The 18,734-nt window shown below is 38.6% G+C and overlaps 2 protein-coding genes across 2 annotated transcripts in view; one reads left to right on the top strand and one right to left on the bottom strand.

Moving 5' to 3' along the window:
- LOC140937057 (vacuolar protein sorting-associated protein 45-like) overlaps window positions 1-18,734 on the top strand; it is a 32,575-nt gene that overhangs the window by 10,529 nt on the left and 3,312 nt on the right. Inside the window, exons 11-15 of the mRNA XM_073386587.1 lie at window positions 405-572; window positions 2,000-2,158; window positions 10,795-10,905; window positions 12,789-12,910; window positions 15,240-15,371. Of these exons, the coding sequence (XP_073242688.1) occupies window positions 405-572; window positions 2,000-2,158; window positions 10,795-10,905; window positions 12,789-12,910; window positions 15,240-15,371 (692 nt within the window). The remainder of the gene's footprint in view (window positions 1-404; window positions 573-1,999; window positions 2,159-10,794; window positions 10,906-12,788; window positions 12,911-15,239; window positions 15,372-18,734) is intronic.
- On the bottom strand, window positions 2,846-18,135 carry LOC140937058 (trace amine-associated receptor 9-like). The gene is made up of 2 exons (XM_073386588.1): window positions 17,782-18,135; window positions 2,846-6,971 (listed from the first exon to the last, which is right to left on the bottom strand). The coding sequence occupies exon 2, from the start codon at window positions 6,709-6,711 to the stop codon at window positions 5,761-5,763; it is 951 nt and encodes a 316-aa protein (XP_073242689.1). The 5' UTR covers window positions 6,712-6,971; window positions 17,782-18,135; the 3' UTR covers window positions 2,846-5,760.

Below are 18,734 nucleotides of genomic sequence, written 5' to 3'. Positions count from 1 at the left end.
AAAACCGACGGCTTGTGATGTGTTGCTTGCGGTAGTTTTATGCTTTTGTAGCTTTTGCAAGGCTGACTACAATCCTGGACAAAAGTCCTTGGGACAGTAATGTAGTATTCATAATTTTCTGTAATTTCTGGGTTCTGCCATAAAATAGTGCATCCTTCTCGAAAATTGCTTGCAGTTCTTCCCCCCCCCCCCCCCCCCCCCCCACCCTACACTAAATTGAAACTCGGAAAAGATTCTGGATACAAGCATACAAAGTTTTTTGTGGGGCGGGGCTGAAGAAGGGGTTGGGCATTGAAAAGAGGGGGGGTGGGAATTGAAAAAAGCTCCACAAATGCAAATTTGTCCCGAGACTTTTGTTCTTTTTTGTAGGTGTAATTGTGCTTATCGTGTTGTCTGCTTAACAGGCCTTCGTGGAAAACTATCCGCAGTTCAAGAAAATGTCAGGAACCGTTTCTAAACACGTGACTATTGTGGGCGAGTTATCTCGTCTGGTCACCGAAAAATCGCTTCTAGATGTCTCCGAAGTCGAACAAGACCTAGCTTGTCAGAATGACCACTCTTCTGCTCTCCAGGCAAGTATTTCTATAACCGTCATTTAAACTCCTAGACAGTCCTTCAGACTTTTTTTGCAACTCCACAGATCTTGCTCAGGATAATTTCAGATCGGGGTCAGACTAACTGCGCTTTTCCTAGCCTGCGTAGCAGGCGTCGAAAGAGGTACGCTTTTCAACAAACATGCGAATTCTGAAGTTCAAAAGCCGACTGACGATTGCGTTTTTCGCTGCCGTCAATCATCTTAACGGACCTCTTAGGAAACAAAACTTTATTTTAACGGGTTCCAAAGGTCATGGATTGTGATTTCTGATTGGTGGATTTCGATCCGTTTTGTGAGTTTCTGTGTTTCAAGGTCCGTTGCTTGTGATCGTAATTATGATTGACGACAGCGAAAAGCGCAATAAACAGTTTGCCTCTCCTGGTTACTTGACAGAACCTTTATGTCGTTAGTGATTTTTGACATTTTTAAAAGTGTCCGCCAATTTGGTTGTTTGCGAAGTTTGACAATATGAACTCAGTGGAGAAACAAACGCGTGAAAAGCTAAAAACTAAAATTAGTTTGTCACCAATTATCCACTTTCGCAGTGCCGGATAGTTGATACAGATGGTAGGCAAAGTGGTTATAAATAATAGGTTTGTGGCCAACACGCTTAGCAGTACCCTTGGTCGGTACCAGAGGTTTTTTGTCGTGTTCGGCGATTGAGTGCGGCGAAGATGCTTCGGAGATGGGTCACTAGAAAAAGAGAGCTTTAGATTCGAGGACTAGGACGACTGCAAGCACGAGATTGTCTTAATACCAAGTTAGCCTCCTCCTCAGGCGCTTCGTTTTTCGCAAGGTAGAGGCGAGCGACTGGTGATAAGCCGCAAGGGACCATGGGAAGGTTACATTGTCTCCTTCCCACCTTCCTTTGCGCGCGCGAGAGAAACGTCTGGGTACGAGGCAGATACTAAGTATTGCGCGCGCGTGAGTTGGCGGGAAAACGTGATAGCCGTCGTCATTCTACGACTGGTTTTGTAGCGGCAACAAGTTATCAAATGTGAGAAGTTTTATCATTTTGCTATCGGGAGAGGGCTTAACCTGCTTCAGTGTAAATAACTATACTAATCCTTTTGGTGGAAAAAAGTAAAATGAAGCTTTCCGGGGTGGCTTCTTTGTTAAAACACGCGCAAAAACGTTAAGTTAAATCTCGTACTGGTACTCGTTCTCGTCCAAAAATCTAAAGCTCTCTCTTACTTGACCGAAACCGGAAACCGCGTATGAAAAGTCTCTGGAACCCAGGGAAGCTTGGTAGTTGAAACTGTCATCAACTTTCATAAGCGTTTTAGACACCTATGGCGTAAAACTCAGCGGCCGAAATCTTGTGCGATGTCGCAACCTCTGTGTCTGCATTACCGTGTTGTACTATTCAGACGGCTGTCCTGATTTGAGTTATTATTGTCTTAGAGTATTCGTCGTCTGCTGGCTAACGATAACGTGACTGAACTTGATATGATGAGAGCCGTGTCCCTGTACGCGCTGCGCTACGAAAAACACAGCAGTAATGACGTTGGTGGCTTGTTAAACGTGCTATCCAGACGAGGAGTCAGCGAGCACTATAAGAAGGTAGTAAGTTTTATTACGTCCTTGACTGTTGTTTTATGGAATGCGCATGAGCATTGCATCGGTTGGTACTCCCTATATATGGGTGTGGCTTTTGAGCGGTTTTGGTCCGAAAGTAGGTAGACATTTAAGTGTCAGATCTGAAATGGGTATCGATGTTTAAGCTTAAATGTTAGGGTCATGTGTGAAAAACCGTGGGCAGGGTTAGCGTAACTCATTCACTTATTCCTTGGAGAAAACCCCATGGTTTTTTGAAAATGGCCTATTACATGGTTGGGGGACTGGTCCCTAGGTAAGACTAGTCCAAGCCTCCTCAAAGTAGAAAGGGTATCTCTCTTTTAGTAAAATCCAACTAGTGGTCTATTATCGATGCTGCGTTCTGATTGGTTGAGCTACTACTAGGCTATATGTTATAGCCCACTAGTGGCGAAAAGCGCCGGCTTTTTGGCGGCAAAAATCTAGCTTTAACTAGCTAAAGTTTTTTTGTCTCGATATTTTTGACCAACTGGTTGGATTTTACTAAAACAATTATTCCTCTCGCCCTCATGGCCTCTGAGTCACTAACCCATTCGGCCTTCGGCCTCACGGGCTATTGACGCAAAGCCCATTCGGGCTCGAGGAATAATTGTTAATTATATTCGATTGTTACTTAAATGATAAGATAAGACAGGAACCGAATTTATCTGACAAAGAAGTGTTTCTTTTATTAGACACAAACCCCGGACATGGATATGTCCTAACACTCCACAAAACACCTTTACGTGCTCTGCTTATTATGTACATAGTTAATTCACGTGTAGCTTTCCTCACTGTTTCTGTTTATAAATTTCGATAACGTTTCTTCATATGTATGCAAGTCATGTCTCACTTTTTATGCAGTCTGCTACGCTGTAACACGCAATAATTTCGTTCTTTTTTTTTCATATCCACGCGACCTGGTTTGAAATTAAATGCCGCGCGCTGTAGAACTTACTTGTTTATGGTAACATTGGCTAATTCTGTATGCTAGGTATTGCCAAATCGACCCCTCAGATCACTTAAAATTTAGCAGTAATTTATGTAGATTTAAATTGAAATAAGTTTCTTTCATGAATATCCCTTTCATCAGAGTTTTTTTTTCTAGACTCTCCAGATTTAACAACAGTTTTACCCGAGTACGTTTTCTTAAATTAGCAATTAAATTTTTTTTCTCGTGATGTATTTAAGATTTTAAAAACTGCCTTTTGTGATAATATACAACTACTTGGTAAATGATGATAGGATTCCTTTCTCCTTTAGAAACCAATATTTGCAATTTCCATCTCGACCAATGTAGGCTATATTTAGGTCTTTGATGATTAACAATATTCAAGTGAAATGGATGTCTTCTACTCTCTATCAAGGATTTTATCGAAGAATGTATATCGAGAACGTATTTTCTAGTAACTTAAGGCGAATCTATTTCCGCCGCGCGATTTCACTAGTACACTTGTCGTGCAAATTAGTAAATGAATGAGAATGATCGAATGTGAGTTTTAGGCTTGTTTGCTTTACTGTTAGAGTTTTTAATTTTTAGTAATTTTCGTTCTTGAAGAAGTGCGGAGAAAATGTCGAAAACGATGTTTTTGCTACAAGAAAAAAAATTGTCTCGAAATGAAATAGTGTACGTTTTTGTGTAGAGAATAATTTACCATTCGTAAAACATAAAAAAAAATAGTGCTCCAGCAGTTGAATGCATCTTAACCGATCTTCTTACTAGGTCAGTCTTTTCATAGATTTCGTACACCTTTGTGTAATTGTAGTCCTTTCATCGTCAAGTCCATTGTAACCTTTTACTGCCTTTAAGCTAATTCTTGGTTTTATCCAGGGAACGTTGAGGCAGCCGTGAATGTTAATTGCTGTGGGTATTTTTTTCTCCGCCAGGCAAGATAATTTAGATAAGAGAAGCGGAACTAATCTAAGGAAATCTTCTCTTCCACTGTAGTCAGAAACAAACGCGGGGGCATCACTCCTAGATGAAGTTCTACTGATCGCTCTTTTGCCTTTTTGCGGTTGATGGCTGTATGTAAATTGGCTCCAACCTTTTGTCTTTGAATCAAAACCTGAATTGTGACCGTTGAATTGAAAGAGAGTGAACAGTACTTTCCTGTGGTACCGTTTTTTATGCCCTTCAAGGTGGCCCTGACTTGCGAGTTTGTGGATAGTCCTAAAGTGACCGTCTCAATGAAAGCTGCTAAATAGCTCTTTTCTTTGATGTGGTTCATTACGCTGTTCAGAAGGCGTTGTGGTCGTAACTGCCGATTCTGTATTTGACACCTTTAAATGTTATTATCAAAAGAAAGACTTCACTTTCCTGTAACATTGTCAGTCATTCCCTTAGTCTTGTGTGTGGAATGGTATCCCTTACCTTATTTAGTCAGAATTTTCTTGGGCGCTATCTATCACGCCGTTTGTCTTTAAACCCCTACATTTTTTATTATTTTTCTTTTTTAAACTTGGAAGCTTCAGTTTGGCCGAGCCTAAAAAGTATGAAAGTTAATCGCCCTTTCTTGTCGTTCTTCCTTTTCTTTTCCTTCCATTGCAAATTTCAGTTCATTCTTTCAAAACAGTCCACTCTATTTTATAAACTTCCACTAAGAACTTCACCTTAACTTTCTTGTTCTAGGCAACATCAGAATGAGTTTCTGGCAACATACAAAGGCTTAAAAGACTTAAGATAAGACTTTGTTGCCTTTTTAAACTAGGCTAATCCAATGTCAAAGACCGGATTACAAAACGTCTACAAAGTACTAAGTGTACTAAATACTAAGAAAAGGACTGTCTATACTAGTGTTTTATCAAGTTTAAAACAGGATGCGCTTCCCCCGATTGATTTTAAGCGTTAATAGACTAGATCTATGGCTGTGTTGGACAGCTTCGTTCTAGAACTTCACCGGGAGTATTGTTCAAAATAATCCGTCGGTTTTGGATTGTTTTGGTCGATAAGATAGGATTCTGAATAATAATTCAACTTTGTGTAACACGAAAAGATCTCTGATCCCAGGTCGAAGTGGAATTTAGAGCTGTTGATAAAAGTGAACTCGAATGAAGAATGAGAATCACAGACAAACTTATTTCATATGTTCCCGGCGTAGACTGAAATCGAGCCCAGGCCACATTGGCGTCGGGTTTACCGCGATCTCCCATTTTAGATAATTTCTCTTTTTATTTCCTACGATTGCATTTACTTGAAAGTGGAAACACGATTAAGGATATAAATGCACGGGTTGCTGAGTCTAAACAATAAAAATCCCGATTTTTTTTTTGTTCAGTGCTCGCACTTGATCAACATTTGAAAGATGTCTCCGACAAGTCCGCAAAGGACTTTTAAAGGTAATTTAGCAAACAGGACACTGAAAAATTATCAGACTTACAAGTTACACAGTGAAATTGGTAACCTTAGCTTTGTAAGTGCTTTATATAATCACTCCTGTCTCTAATGTTATCTATTATAAGTATACCCGATGTAGGATTTAACTAACTGATTTTTATATAACAGTTACAAGCTCTTCAGTTTTTTTACGAAATGAAGTTTGTCGTTTTTACGACTTCTGACTTTGGTAACTTTCATAATGTGAAGTTTGCTGTTACATGGAGGTGACGTTTGTACTCCTTGAGCTCCTAGAGTGTCTTACTCCTCCGCCAAGCGATCTCAACGCTTCTAGAAAGTCTTGCTTGATAAAAGTGCACAAAAGAGGGTTGCATAACGCGGTGAGAAAGCGGAAGAAAAGTATGGCGATTGTTATATTGTTCATAGCGTTTTGAGAGATGCTATGTAATGCTTTGACTTCAAGGTCGTCCATTAACCCCCAAAGAAAGTAGAAAAATAAACCAGAGATGAAAACTGCGATCATGGCTATAAACAAAGAGGCGATTTTCTTTTCGTTTAGTCTTCTTCTCCCGACGTTGATTCGGTCCGACGATTGTTCACTAGACAGCTCGCTGTGGATTTCATGGCTTTGTCTCCGAAGATTAACAAAGATCTTGGTATAAATCATGGTCATTAGAAGAAGTGGCAGAACGACTACTGTGGCCAAGCAAAAGATGAGGTAACCGATGTCAATGCGGATCAGGGTGGCTTCACTCATGTTATTTTCTAAAAAGCTTAGGATCCAAACAAGTTGTACCATGGAGGCAACGAGTGCAAATACCCAGACAGATGCCAGCATCCAGCCTACCCTGTCCTCAGTGACGATCGAGGGATACTGTAGCAGCTTGGTTACTCTGATGTAGCGGTCGATGGACAGGAGCATTAAATGTCCCACAGAAGAGAAAGCCAAGAAACGGTTCAAGATGTCCATGGCTACACACAAGTCCGTAATTTCCGTTGTCGAACACGCAATAACCATGGGTATCGCGAGCAAGCCGGTTAGGAGATCACTGGCTGCAAGACTTGCTAGCATGAAGTTTGTTGTGGTACGAAGACGTCGTTTTCGCCGAATTAACCAAAGGACCAGGCTGTTCGCAATAACGATGAAGAACGCTTGACACCCGTAAAGAACGAACGCTGTGACAGCGCTCTCGTCTTTAGCAGGCATGTTTTGACGTTTTCACCCGAGACGTGTCCTTTCTTAACTTCTGTGTACTTAAGCGTGTCTTTACCCAGTTCTCAATGTATGCAATTTTGTTTCGCGGCCGTCTATTTAAAAGCACAATTGTTTCTTTATCTCAATGCACGTCTTTGTGTAGCTTTTCCACGAACAAGATCAGATTAAAAACTCTTTGGATGTTATCGCTATCGGTACTGAAGGCAATACTGAGCTTGCTGTATTCTCCTCTTTATTTCAAATGTAATAGTCTGCAATAAAGACACAATAAAGACGTTATATTTTCCGGTTTACAATGCCGTCGGCATCTGTATACCCTTAGTAATGAGTATGGAAAGTATAAAAGCGAAAAACAAGTACATATTAAAACCGGTGTTCCTTATTGGATGATGTTTTTGGGTTGTGTTGCTGTAAATGCAGTCAAGTAAATGGCAATTACAGTAATAGATTGAAAGATTGAACGACAACGGATAATGGTGTATAACTTTACATTCAAATTTAAAATTATCCTTTCAATTTACTGTTGCGGGCCTTTTTCTCTGACTTTAAAAATTGAGCAAAGGTTGTATGTGTCTCTTGAAAATCTTTCTCCGTCAAACGTCATATATTGAGCATTCATTTTTAGTCTAAGTTTTACATCTGTTCCTGCACGTCTATGCTTTTAGCCACACCATTTAAAGTTTTCTTAAATACTATCCGGAAGTTTCCATCAATAAGAAGAACGGACTTTACGTTCATTATCTCTGACAGGAGATGGGTGCCATTGAAGCCGGCTAAGCAGCGGCAAATGGTTTTTCAAATAAGCTCGTTACTTAGACCTTAGTGGCAAACGTTCAATCGGCAAATTGCTGTTCAAGGTTGAATTCAATTGTGCCTAAGTCTAAAATCCTGATACGGCAGATACGGAAGGCTTCAAACGAATGCTGATAGGGATATTAAAAATTGGGTACAATCGACCAAACTGAGCCGTTTGTATGAAAAAGGAGATCGTCAATCATTTTACTTACACTGAACTTACATATTCCAAGGGAAGCTAGCAATGTGATGCTTCTAAACGACCACTCTCTCACTCAATTTGATCTCTTTCTGAGACAGCTCATTTTTTAACGCCTTGTAAACTGTTCATCTCGCGTCTTTAACATTAAATAGGCCTTCATTTATAATGTAAGCAGATATCTGTCTCCTGTTTGCTTTCAATTCAATGACCTATTATTTGGTTTTAATAGCTGTTAAGAAAACCGAATTGTTTCTTATTTTAAAACCTATGACGACCTTTATTGTCATTAACATCACGCCTGAAACAAATCTTTAGCAATTTAAATTTCACTCCTGTTTCCCTACTTTAAACACGTTAGGTACTATTGTGAATCAAAAGCAATTTTTGGCTCTTTCCCGATGCTTTTCACGCAAAAATGATGTCGTATCTTTTAAAGATCTCTAGGCAAACACATATGTACATATTCAATTGAGCTTTATTTGCTTTTTTATGGAGAGGAAAAGAGCTTAATTATCTTTTATTTCGAAAGATCAATATAGTTCCTCCGACGTGTGCGTCACATGTTTTGCGCAACAATGTGAAACTAGGTAACAATGTCGCCTGAGCGAAAAATGTTCTTCAATGAAATCGAAAACAAAGAGCGACTAATTTTAGCTGTTAAAAGTAACTCAAAAATCCGCGTTTTTGAGAGTCATTTTTCGTTACCTATACTGGAATACAATAATTAGTATGTAACCTGTATACGTGCCTGTTTTTTTTTTTTTTTTTTTTTTTTCTTTTTTGGTCTTTACTCCGGAAGGTTGCTGTTGCAGATCATTTTACTTACATAATGTAACTTCAAACTTTGATGAAACATTGCAGTCGTAGAACAGTCACGTTTCGTGTTGATATTGCTGGTTCGTTTGCGTTCATATGTAGGTTATGCAATCGCCTCACCGGTCACTTTATCTTCTGTGTTAAGCGCGCAATATTACTTTTCCACAGGAAAGCGTAGCTATATCATTTGAATCTTTACTTTAGCAACTCATTACAACTGGTCTGAAAAATGGCATGAACATCTCGTATGTACAGCAGTATAAACAATGTCATAGAAAAGTACTCAGTAATCAGGCGAGCTTTCATTTTATAGTTTTGTCCACGGACTGATTCCGGAGCCGGGTTAGAACTGACCAACTCGTAAATAAGACATAATAAACGATTCGGGACGTCTGAGAATCAGGCTAGCAGCATAGAAAAAAGGATTACCAAAGCAAAGTACTACTCCGTACTTCGTGCAGCAGAAAAACAGTCCCATAAAATTACTACTCAATTTGCCCTCATTTGAGTGGTCAAATGTTACGCTTATTCTCTAAAGCTAAAACCACCTTGAGTAATATAAGACAGTGCTGTACACAATATTAGTCAACACTTAATTAAATACCTCTTCATGCGACACAGGTTAGGATTTCATCCCAAGCCGTCATACGGCGAAAAAAAATAAGCGAAAAAGAAAAAAGGAATAAAACAGGACTATTGAAATATGTCTAAGAAGATAGGTCTTTGTACTTTGGTGCTAAGCGATTCTTTACAGCCAGAGAGTGGCGTCTCTCACTTCACGATCTAAAGAGTGTTTGGAGTTACAAACGAATTCATAATACTCTTAACCAACTCGCTTACAGTTGATCAAGGACCACTCACAAGGCATTGTTTAAATTTCTTAGCGTTGAGGCTGTGAAGAGCAGCGGAACAGGCACGCGAACAAGGAATTTTACGGTGATTAAGAACTGATTTCTTTTGCGAAAAGCGACGAGCGTGGCTTTGCCTTTTGTGGTCTGTAGTAAAATGCAGGGAGTTCTCTACGTAATTAAACTTCACCTTAACTTTCGTTAAGGAGTTAGAATTTATTTTCTACAGCGCTGCTTGAAGTGTTAATGGTAAAATATAGTTTGCTAATTCTTGTTTCCTGGAATTGTAAGAGCCTCTGAGGATATTTATTTCACGGTCACGTTGCCTTAAGATAATCTTTAAACAACTCCAATTTACCAGTGTTTTCACATAAACTACAGGTGATTTGGAAGAGCCCCCAAAAGTAGGGTTGTTAGTGGAACAAAGAAAGGTTCAGCTTATCAAAATATCAAAATGAATACTCACAATGTTTACGAACTTGATAACAACCTTCCTGGATGGTTTTTTAATAAGACTGCGAAGGACGCAAGGCAAATTTAAAGTGGCTAGGAAATCATGATCACGTGATATTTGCCGTTCGCGTTCGTTGTGCACGTGATTCTTGATGTTCTCTGCCCAGTTTCTTGCCAAAGTTTAGTGGTATAAAAGAGAAACTGGCAGCGGAAATCAATTTTAAAATCTCAAAATCAACAAACGAGATATTCTAAACGTAACAAAAGCAAACTGCTCTTTCACGTGTTATTTGGGGACCGTTAAGGGAATGATATTCGCTGGAAGTACACTACAAGTACATTAAGTACATTAATGTTACCGCGATACACTAGTGCATTTTAACTTGACCTAAGGCTCTAAAGGATAGTTGTCGATTGAAATTAAGCTCACATTCATTTTCTCGAACACGGTAAATTGTTCCGAGTTTCTAGACTGCTAATGCCTCGGCTCACCAAGCGTACAGAACATACAGTCATTTAGAAAAACGAATTCTAGAACTTCGGCAAGTGTCCCCTGTACGTGGCCCATTAGAAATGATTAAAACTTCAACCTTCAATACTATAATTCTTTTTCATTTTATGGCCACTGAGTATTTTTTACCATCGCAATAGCAACGTTATAATTCTCTTCAAATATCCTTAATTTTAGCTTTACGCGCATACAACTCAAAGGAGTCTGTGACTCTTACATTTTGTTTGTGAATTATGATTGGAAGTCAATATGTACCTTTCTACGTCGTCTTAAAATTTCTGTTGAGACGGTTCAGAGCCACCTTAAATTTTTCCAAAATTCAAGGAATTAAGTGACTATATCTGGATTCTGGTATCATTCAAGGGTAACCAGCGACGTGGCTTATAAACGTAACATAAGTGAAGTTTTTAAAATAGCTAGTTAAGTTTCTATTGTTTTGCCCTTTTCAGCTAGTAACTGCTCTTATCCAATATGGAGGAAGAAATGTTCGAAGCAGTGATCTGTTCGGTCAAAACAAAACTCCCTTGTCTCTTACAAGAAGGTTCTTCAAAGGATTAAAGGTATGTCTATGCATCTGTTTGAACATCACTTTGCAAACAGAATTCAAGACGGAACAGGAAATTGAGTAATTTCAATTTGCAGTGGACAAAAACCTTGTACCAGAATAATTTAAACAATATCGCATTCTTTTTTACATTTTTAAGAGCTATAGAAATAATTAGTCATCTGTAATAACACCAAAGACTATTTCTCATGGGAGCCCGAGAAAAAAAATGTCAAATTTCACAAGAATTGTGAAAACACAGGTAAAATTCTGAAAATTTCGTGTGCAAGGTGTCATTTTGTGAAATTTGACATTTATTTTCTCCGGCTCTCATGAGAAATTTTCTTTGGCCATGGTGTTATTACAGATAACTAATTACATCTATAACCCTTGAAAACTGTCAAAAAAGAATACAATATTATTCAAATCATTCTGGTACAAGGTTTTTGTCTACTGAAAATTAAAATTACTCAATTTCCTAATGGATTCCTTCTTAAAAACATTTTTAAAACCTACATTTAAAGACTTGTATTAGAAACCGCGCTCTTATTTATCCGTTACATTTATGGCCGACTCGCCTTCAGCGTTGAAGTTTATGTACTTTTGTTCGCTTTTCTGTTGCTGTTCTTGTAGTTTTGTTTTAAGTATTACCTAAGTTGTTTTAATTTTTGCCATAGGTTTTGCCATTACTGCATTGCCTTTGCCGTCGTTACGGTTGTTGTTGAGGTTAACTAAGGCTTTGTTCACGCTGTATCGGATAGCTCTTACACTTGCACGAAAGTCAAAATATATAAAATATCAGCAAGTCCACACCGACAAACCAATGAGTGGTGCCGGATCTCCCTGTTGTAGACCCGGATCAGTTCAATAATGTAACTTGTAGAAAAATATGAAACAGCAAACTGATCCTTCAGGGGCACCCAACGTCAATTTTCGGAAAATATCTGTTCGGAAGACGATTTGAGATCTAAAATTTTCGGAACATTTTTTGTAAAATTTCTTGCTTGCCTACCTCTCCTAGGATTTTCGAACATCTAAAAATTGGTGTAATTGCCCATTTTTAACGGATTTTTACCCTAAAAAGCTCACCTAGAATTTCTCGGGAGCCTTTTTTCTGGCTGAAATTTTCGAAAAGGTAAGCTTTGATCCCTATGATTTTCGGATCTCGAGACTTTCAGCTAGGAAATCCGAACAGATGAAAAATTTTTAGGGGATAAAAATATGCCTATATCTACCGTTTAAATACTAAAATACGTTTAACAATGCTATGTTTAAGTGGTTTTGAACTATATTCTCGTTGGGTGCCCCTGATCCTTACGGCAAGGCGATGAAAAGTCATACCGGATATAGCTTTTGTTCACACATAAGGACGGGAATTTCGGCGCGAATTCAGTAAAATAGAGACCTTACGATCCGACAACGGCGACGTCCATGAAAACGTCGCTGAAAAACAGACTTCTCATCATTTTAAACTTTTTCGCGATTATCCCAATTCGCCCTGTTACTTAAAAGAAGGGGATTTTGGCTGAAGCTGAAGAGAGGCGAACGCGCTCAAGTTCGGACAGAGATGGTAGAATTTATCGCTTTGCCCTTCCCGTTCCCAAGTGAACTTAAAATTTGGTCATTTCACGTCGCAGTTGTGCAGTGAAGACAAAGAAATGTACAAAAAAGCTTGATGCACGTGCGGAGTTGTTGTTTTGCTCATTAAGCCTATATTTTTTTTTATGTTCCCGTTGCCCTCGTCGTCGTGGTTTGCCGCGCCGATCTCTGTAGGGGAGACAGTCAAATATAGGATTTGTGCTCATACTATACAGGATAAATTTTCGTGTCGGCAAGAAAAACGAGCCAGTATGGTGTGAACATGACCCTAATTAAAACAAATTGTACTTGAAATTTCAGGGAGTGGAGAACATCTATACGCAACACTCTCCACTGCTTTCTGAAACACTAGACAGCCTGATAAAAGGGAAACTTAAAGAAAGTCTTTTCCCTTACCTGGGGTCGTCAGTTCTTCGAGACAGGTAAGCGCTTACTAGAAACAGGTGGTAAGAAAAAACGGAGTTTAATAAGACCCTTTGCGCTTTAATAAAGAATACGTAACTGTCGCGCCTAGTGCCTTTTAATTAATATGGGGCGAATTTCATTTCAGTGTCGAAATTAGGGAACTTAAGCAAGAGCAAGTCTGATGTATATTCATTGACACTTTAAAAATTATAAGTCACTTTTACATAAATGACAAATAAAACAAATAGCGGCAATATCTTTGTTGTTAAAAACTGCCACTCTTTTTTATTACAAAGCGCAATTGTTGTCCTCATAGTAATACTACTAGTAATAGTTGACACTACAGCTGCCCCCGTTCTTTATATTGTCGGTCAATAGTATTCTTGCTGGTTGTGTAGCTCTTTGAAATATACCGATTCATAATGAAGATTTTCACACGTATTCCATACAATAGGTGAGATAAATACAGGAAACGCAATGTTCTATGCACAGTTTCAGCTCGATTTACACAGCTTTGATCAAAACATTCTCAGTTTCGAGAATAGTTTATTCTAAACCATAAGAAAAGATTTAATTAGAAGTTGAATTTTTCGCTATTTCTCTTTCCCTCTTTACATTCAGTTCATTTTATTTGCCGGAAAGTGAGCCTTAGAAATTAAAAGGACGTTTGATCGATTCACGCTAGCGCATTCTAGTCTTATTTGAAACTTTATAACGGAAGAACATCTGTGAGCAGGGAATAAGTCAGCACACAATTTTATTGTCGGCGAATTTCTGTAAATGTCCATCAATCTGCTAGTGATAAGCTAGCCGTTGTTCACTCGTCTTGCTTGTTTGGGGCTGAGTCTTATTCCGGTCAAAGAGAGAGAAAGAGTGTCTGGCAACGTTTCCAATATAAATCAAAGATTTGTGAACTCGTGTCTGGCAAACTCTCCAAGTGTTTATATATACATAGTTAAACGCACCTTATAACCTCCCCTGCGCTTAACGAGTGTCAGTTCGAGCAAATCGAGATTTTTTCCAGTATACTGACTGTATATTTGAACTGTAAGTACCGTCCTTAATATACGCGCGAGATACTAGGGTGCCTCCTCGGGATTTCGCCTCTGGGCGAAATCCCTGCGGGGGCAACAAAGTGGCTGCGGATGTTATGATCAAGGCCTAATTTTTCCTCAAAATTTGGCCGCTTGTTTTTGTGTGCGACAAGTGCAGCTGTTATGAAGTATTACAGCTGTTTTATTTCATAGTTTTATTAGAAAACGTAGAAGGTATTAGTGGTGCAAGTTAAAGGTAATCTGCCAAGTGAATAGTCAATGCAAGAGCTTATTATACATTGGCACTAAGCTGCACTACCTGATAAAAGCAGTGACATCTGAAGATGATTTTTTTTGTTCGTGAAATGACGCCTTTATAAACAATATTGGATGAGGTTTTTGTGATATCAGGAATAATCAATTTCAAGGCAAGTGTTACGAGACCTTAATGATTGTTTCGGAGGTCACAAACACCAAATCTAATAATTATTTAATTCTACACTGTTTTGAAGAAAATAACGACAAACACACCGTCGTACGGAAAATAGTTTGACGTTATTCTTGGAAATCATGCATTTTGCGCACATCTCACAGATTAGTCAGTTATCTGGTAGCAGAGAACTAACTAATCTGTACATGGGTTGCGCTGATTTCCAAACTTATCTGTAGGCTCTTAGCCAATGAGAAGACAGATGGTAAGTATAATGTATAATGATATCTAAAATTGGAACAGTGATATCAGATAACTGTAACGGATTCATAGATATCCCAAATCGATACAATGATATCTGAACAGGTCCAGTAATATCTAACACTTCCGTGTGTTGAATGGGTTGCAGAATAATAGTTAACTTGCGAGTCGCCTTATAATAATACATACATATCGGTATATTTTTTCACATTTATTTCATATTTGAAGAATTCTGATGGATATATATTTATATTTCTACTTTTTATTTAAAACAGCGCCAACTGATAAAATTACCGTGGTTTAATAAAATACCGTATCTTACACTAGACCAGGAGTTCGAGGTTGATTACAAGTACGAGTTTTCGAACAAAATTCGTGCGCCTCACTCAATTTACTTATCACACGACTCTTATCCCTAACGTTAATTATATATGCTAGTCAGCAACAGAAAAGAATTATAGTTGGGGGAACGAAATTAACCCGAAATTCCAAAGTAGAACAGGAACTCGATTTGCTACTTAGTTAAATCTAAAGGTCGCTAGTTAATCACCCTTTACCAAGTAAGATTTTCTCGTTATCTTTCACTGTATTTCCTCACGTGTGAATTGCGTTCTTTTCAAGGCCCCAAGAAATTATCGTCTTTATGGTGGGAGGTGCAACCTATGAGGAAGCATATGCTGTTTACAACTTAAACAAGACGCTACCCGGAGTGAAAATAGTGCTAGGGGGTACGACAATTCACAACTGCAAGAGGTAAGCTGTCCTGATTGTTAATTTAAGGGAGCCTTATGATACTGCCTATACTGGACTATACGGGGTGGCTCCTCCTGATGGGGACGGATACCTTTTCCACGCTTCAGGTATATGAAAGGCTAATGATTTCAGTTGTTGAAGTATCTCAGTGAAAAGGAAGGAAAATCTGTCTTTTTGGTTGGTGAAAAGACCCAAAAGGGTTAACAAGCAGTGGCGAATCCAGAGAAGGCCCCCCCCCCCCCCCTCATTATTTTTAGATGAAACTGAGGCCCGAAGGGCCGAAAAAAAATTTTTCGGAGACCGGTCCCCCCCCCCCCTTTATCTAAGGGTCTGGATGACCGGCTCCCACCCCATATCTCAAGGTCTGGATCCAACACTGACAAGTGCGTTTTATGTCTGTGAAAAAGTCCAGAAAACAATGGTATGTGAAAGCGGTGTGAGGAAATTATTGCGTCATTATCGCGGGAAAGCTCGTCACGTGATCTGAGAACTGAGCTTTGTGCAAGAGTCTTGGAACTGTGTTGTCGTTCGGAGTCGTGGAGCTGATCGAGAGTGTAGATTGAGTGTAGATCATCGACATTTTACGCGAATTGATATCGGTGAATCCTTTAAGTGTAGAACAGAGTACAGAATTCTAAAATATGAACATGTGAAGAAATATACTTTCAATGAATTAACGCTACAGAGAACTGGTTCATCACACATAATTTGTGACAAGCGGTACCATTTTCCAAAAGAAGGTATACGAAAGGGGTAACTTATCGTCAAAAATGGTATATAAAAGGGTAGGGGTTGACCTTTTGTTTCCAAAGATCTCTTTTTATTGTTGTATTATTTACCGGTTACAAAATATGCAAAGTAAAACAAGAAGTTGTTAACGTCTTAAAATTAAAAATTCATCTTGGCTTGCTATTTTCAAGCTTGTCGGTGACAACATTTAAAACTGAAAAGCGTGATAACCAAAACGACGTACCTTTCTGCTGACTTTCCAATTTGTGCCAAAAACCGCAGCTTGCGTCCATTATCTTAAAATATTCGCGCTCCATTTGTAAGTCGTTTTATATCTCAACAGAACTTTTTCGTTACTTTTTTTATGTGGAGAAAAATGTTGAAGCAGTGACAAACGCAGCTGTGGATATAATCGCCTTAGCTTTTGCTGTGAAATCTCCGTTTCTTGCCAAAGCTGCCACAGCATTCCTTGTTCGAAGTACATATTTAATCAGTTGTTTAAAGTCTCACAGTCCTTATTTTTTTATATGAATTTATTAAAAGAGGTATACTTTTTATTGTTCGCTGCAAGAAAAAAATCGCCTTCTAGTTATTTATTTGCTTGTTTATTGATTTATTGATCGATCTTTTTTGGAAAAGACAACGCCTAGTGCAAGCTAGCAAATGAAGTGTGCGCTAAATCAGTTTACATTTCCAACATAAAAGAATTGATTGACAAGACAGAGTCATGGTTTTTACTCCAATTTATGTCTTAGTTAGTATAACAATACGAACTCGCCCCCCTCTCCCCTCACCATTAGAGAACTTTAATCTAAACGATTTTAAAGTTTTTTTTTAGTACGTGTTACAGTTCAGCAGTCCAACCACACTTTACTCAACAGAAGTATTGCTCATGAAGCGATATCATTATTAGTTTGAATATTCCTATGGCGCCAGAAGGCTAAGTACCTTTCTGTTAAGAAAAGAACGAAGTCGCTTCTTCACGCACGCAACGTTTTCAAATCCTGATGGCGTACATGTAACTGCGAACAGACACGTACACCCTTGGTCGCTGTAGTCTTATCCGTTAGAGCTGTGGTTTTAATAATTTGCCACCTGAAAAACTGAAACGCCGTTTGCGAGCAGTTTTATTTTCAGTGATCACACCCCCTGTTTCATTTGAATATTCGAAGCTTAGAACTACTTTTTTCAAAACAGTAATACAGCACTTGTCATAGCGCAATCAAGCAGTTTCAGTTCAGTGAATCATGACATTTGGGAGTAGAATAAATGTTTCGAACAAGCGATTTGAAAGGTTGGCTTTTGAAAAGTTTGATAAACGGATGCATGGCAAGGAAGGAAAGTTAACACTATAAGGGAACTTTCTCCAGATTTATCCTTTTCATCTTGGCTTTTCTTACATGTACTTTCTTACTTTACATGCATCTTTTGTTTAAATATAAAATCAATTTATGCAGCAAACCCTCTCTAATTTACCACTCTCTTGTACGACTATCTCCTTAAGCGGCAATCGTTATAAAAATCCTTCTTGAATTTAAAATTTTTAATTCAATCAGTGCATATGACAACTTCTAGAAACCCCTGGTCATTTCGCCGCAAGTGAGCCTGTTGTTAACTCCAAAGGCTATAATGCCTTACACGAGCCTGATTCGACCACAACTACAATATATAAACGGCTAACCTTGAAAAGTCGAATGTTGTGTTAAAATTTTCGTTCGCTCTGTCTTATTACGCCTCTCCGTCCCTCTTGGGCTTCTTACAATACTAAAGACCAACAATAGCTCCCCTCTGAATATATACGAAGCTGTCATGTCGCAAGGTTTGCGTACATTAGGCTGCTCTCGTATGTTATGTACAGTTGCAGCCCCGGAAAATCGTGACAAAACTGTAACAGACTGTCATTTTTTGCCACTTTTAAATTGCATCTCAGTAAACACAATCTAGAAGAATTTCCTGTATCTTCCGCCTCGGCTTTGTGACAATTTTGTCTGATTTTGAAGAACTGATGAATGAATGAAAAAAATTACATTAAATACTCGGCTCCCTTTTAACGTTTTAAAACGTAATATGAATAAAAACGCCAGTCACGAATTGATATTCGTGTGTCGCCGCATAATTGTCGTATCGTGATGTTTCTTTTCCGAGTAATTTGAAACGTTGCAATTTTTTTTGTCTTTTGATCGAAATGACATTTGATGTAGCCTTAGTGACCCTACTCTGATGGGCGGTCACGTGTGGAAGATTCAAGTGTATGAGGAGTTCACCCTTTCCCTTCTAATTTGGTGGCTAAAAAACTCAGAAAAAAATACTCATTTTTTTGTAGAATCCTGAAAAACAAATAATACCATGGGAAAGTTCTACCTAAGAGGTTTCATTTGAATGGTAATACCATAGGATTTCACCAACAGATTTAAAAGTTAGAGTAAAAAATAACCTGACCTTAACGTTCTCTAGGAACAGTTTGGCCAGGTCTAGACAACAGACTGTCTTATTACTGAACTTGATTCCAATTTTGGCCGGTAACGAAACCGAACGTAAAGGTTCACGGCTGTATACTTGTTAATATTGCCAATGTCGCCCCCCTTTCGCTATATGGAACAGTTAACGTTGGCGGCGAAATTACTTATAAATGAC

The sequence above is a fragment of the Porites lutea genome, chromosome 5, assembly GCF_958299795.1.
Source record: "Porites lutea chromosome 5, jaPorLute2.1, whole genome shotgun sequence".
NCBI classification, from domain to species: Eukaryota; Metazoa; Cnidaria; class Anthozoa; order Scleractinia; family Poritidae; genus Porites; species Porites lutea.
This window is presented reverse-complemented; position numbering and strand designations above follow the sequence as displayed.

Coding starts and splice junctions, on each gene's coding strand:
- LOC140937058 (XM_073386588.1), bottom strand. CDS start 6,711: ATGCCTGCTAAAGACGAGAGCGCTGTCACAGCGTTCGTTCTTTACGGG.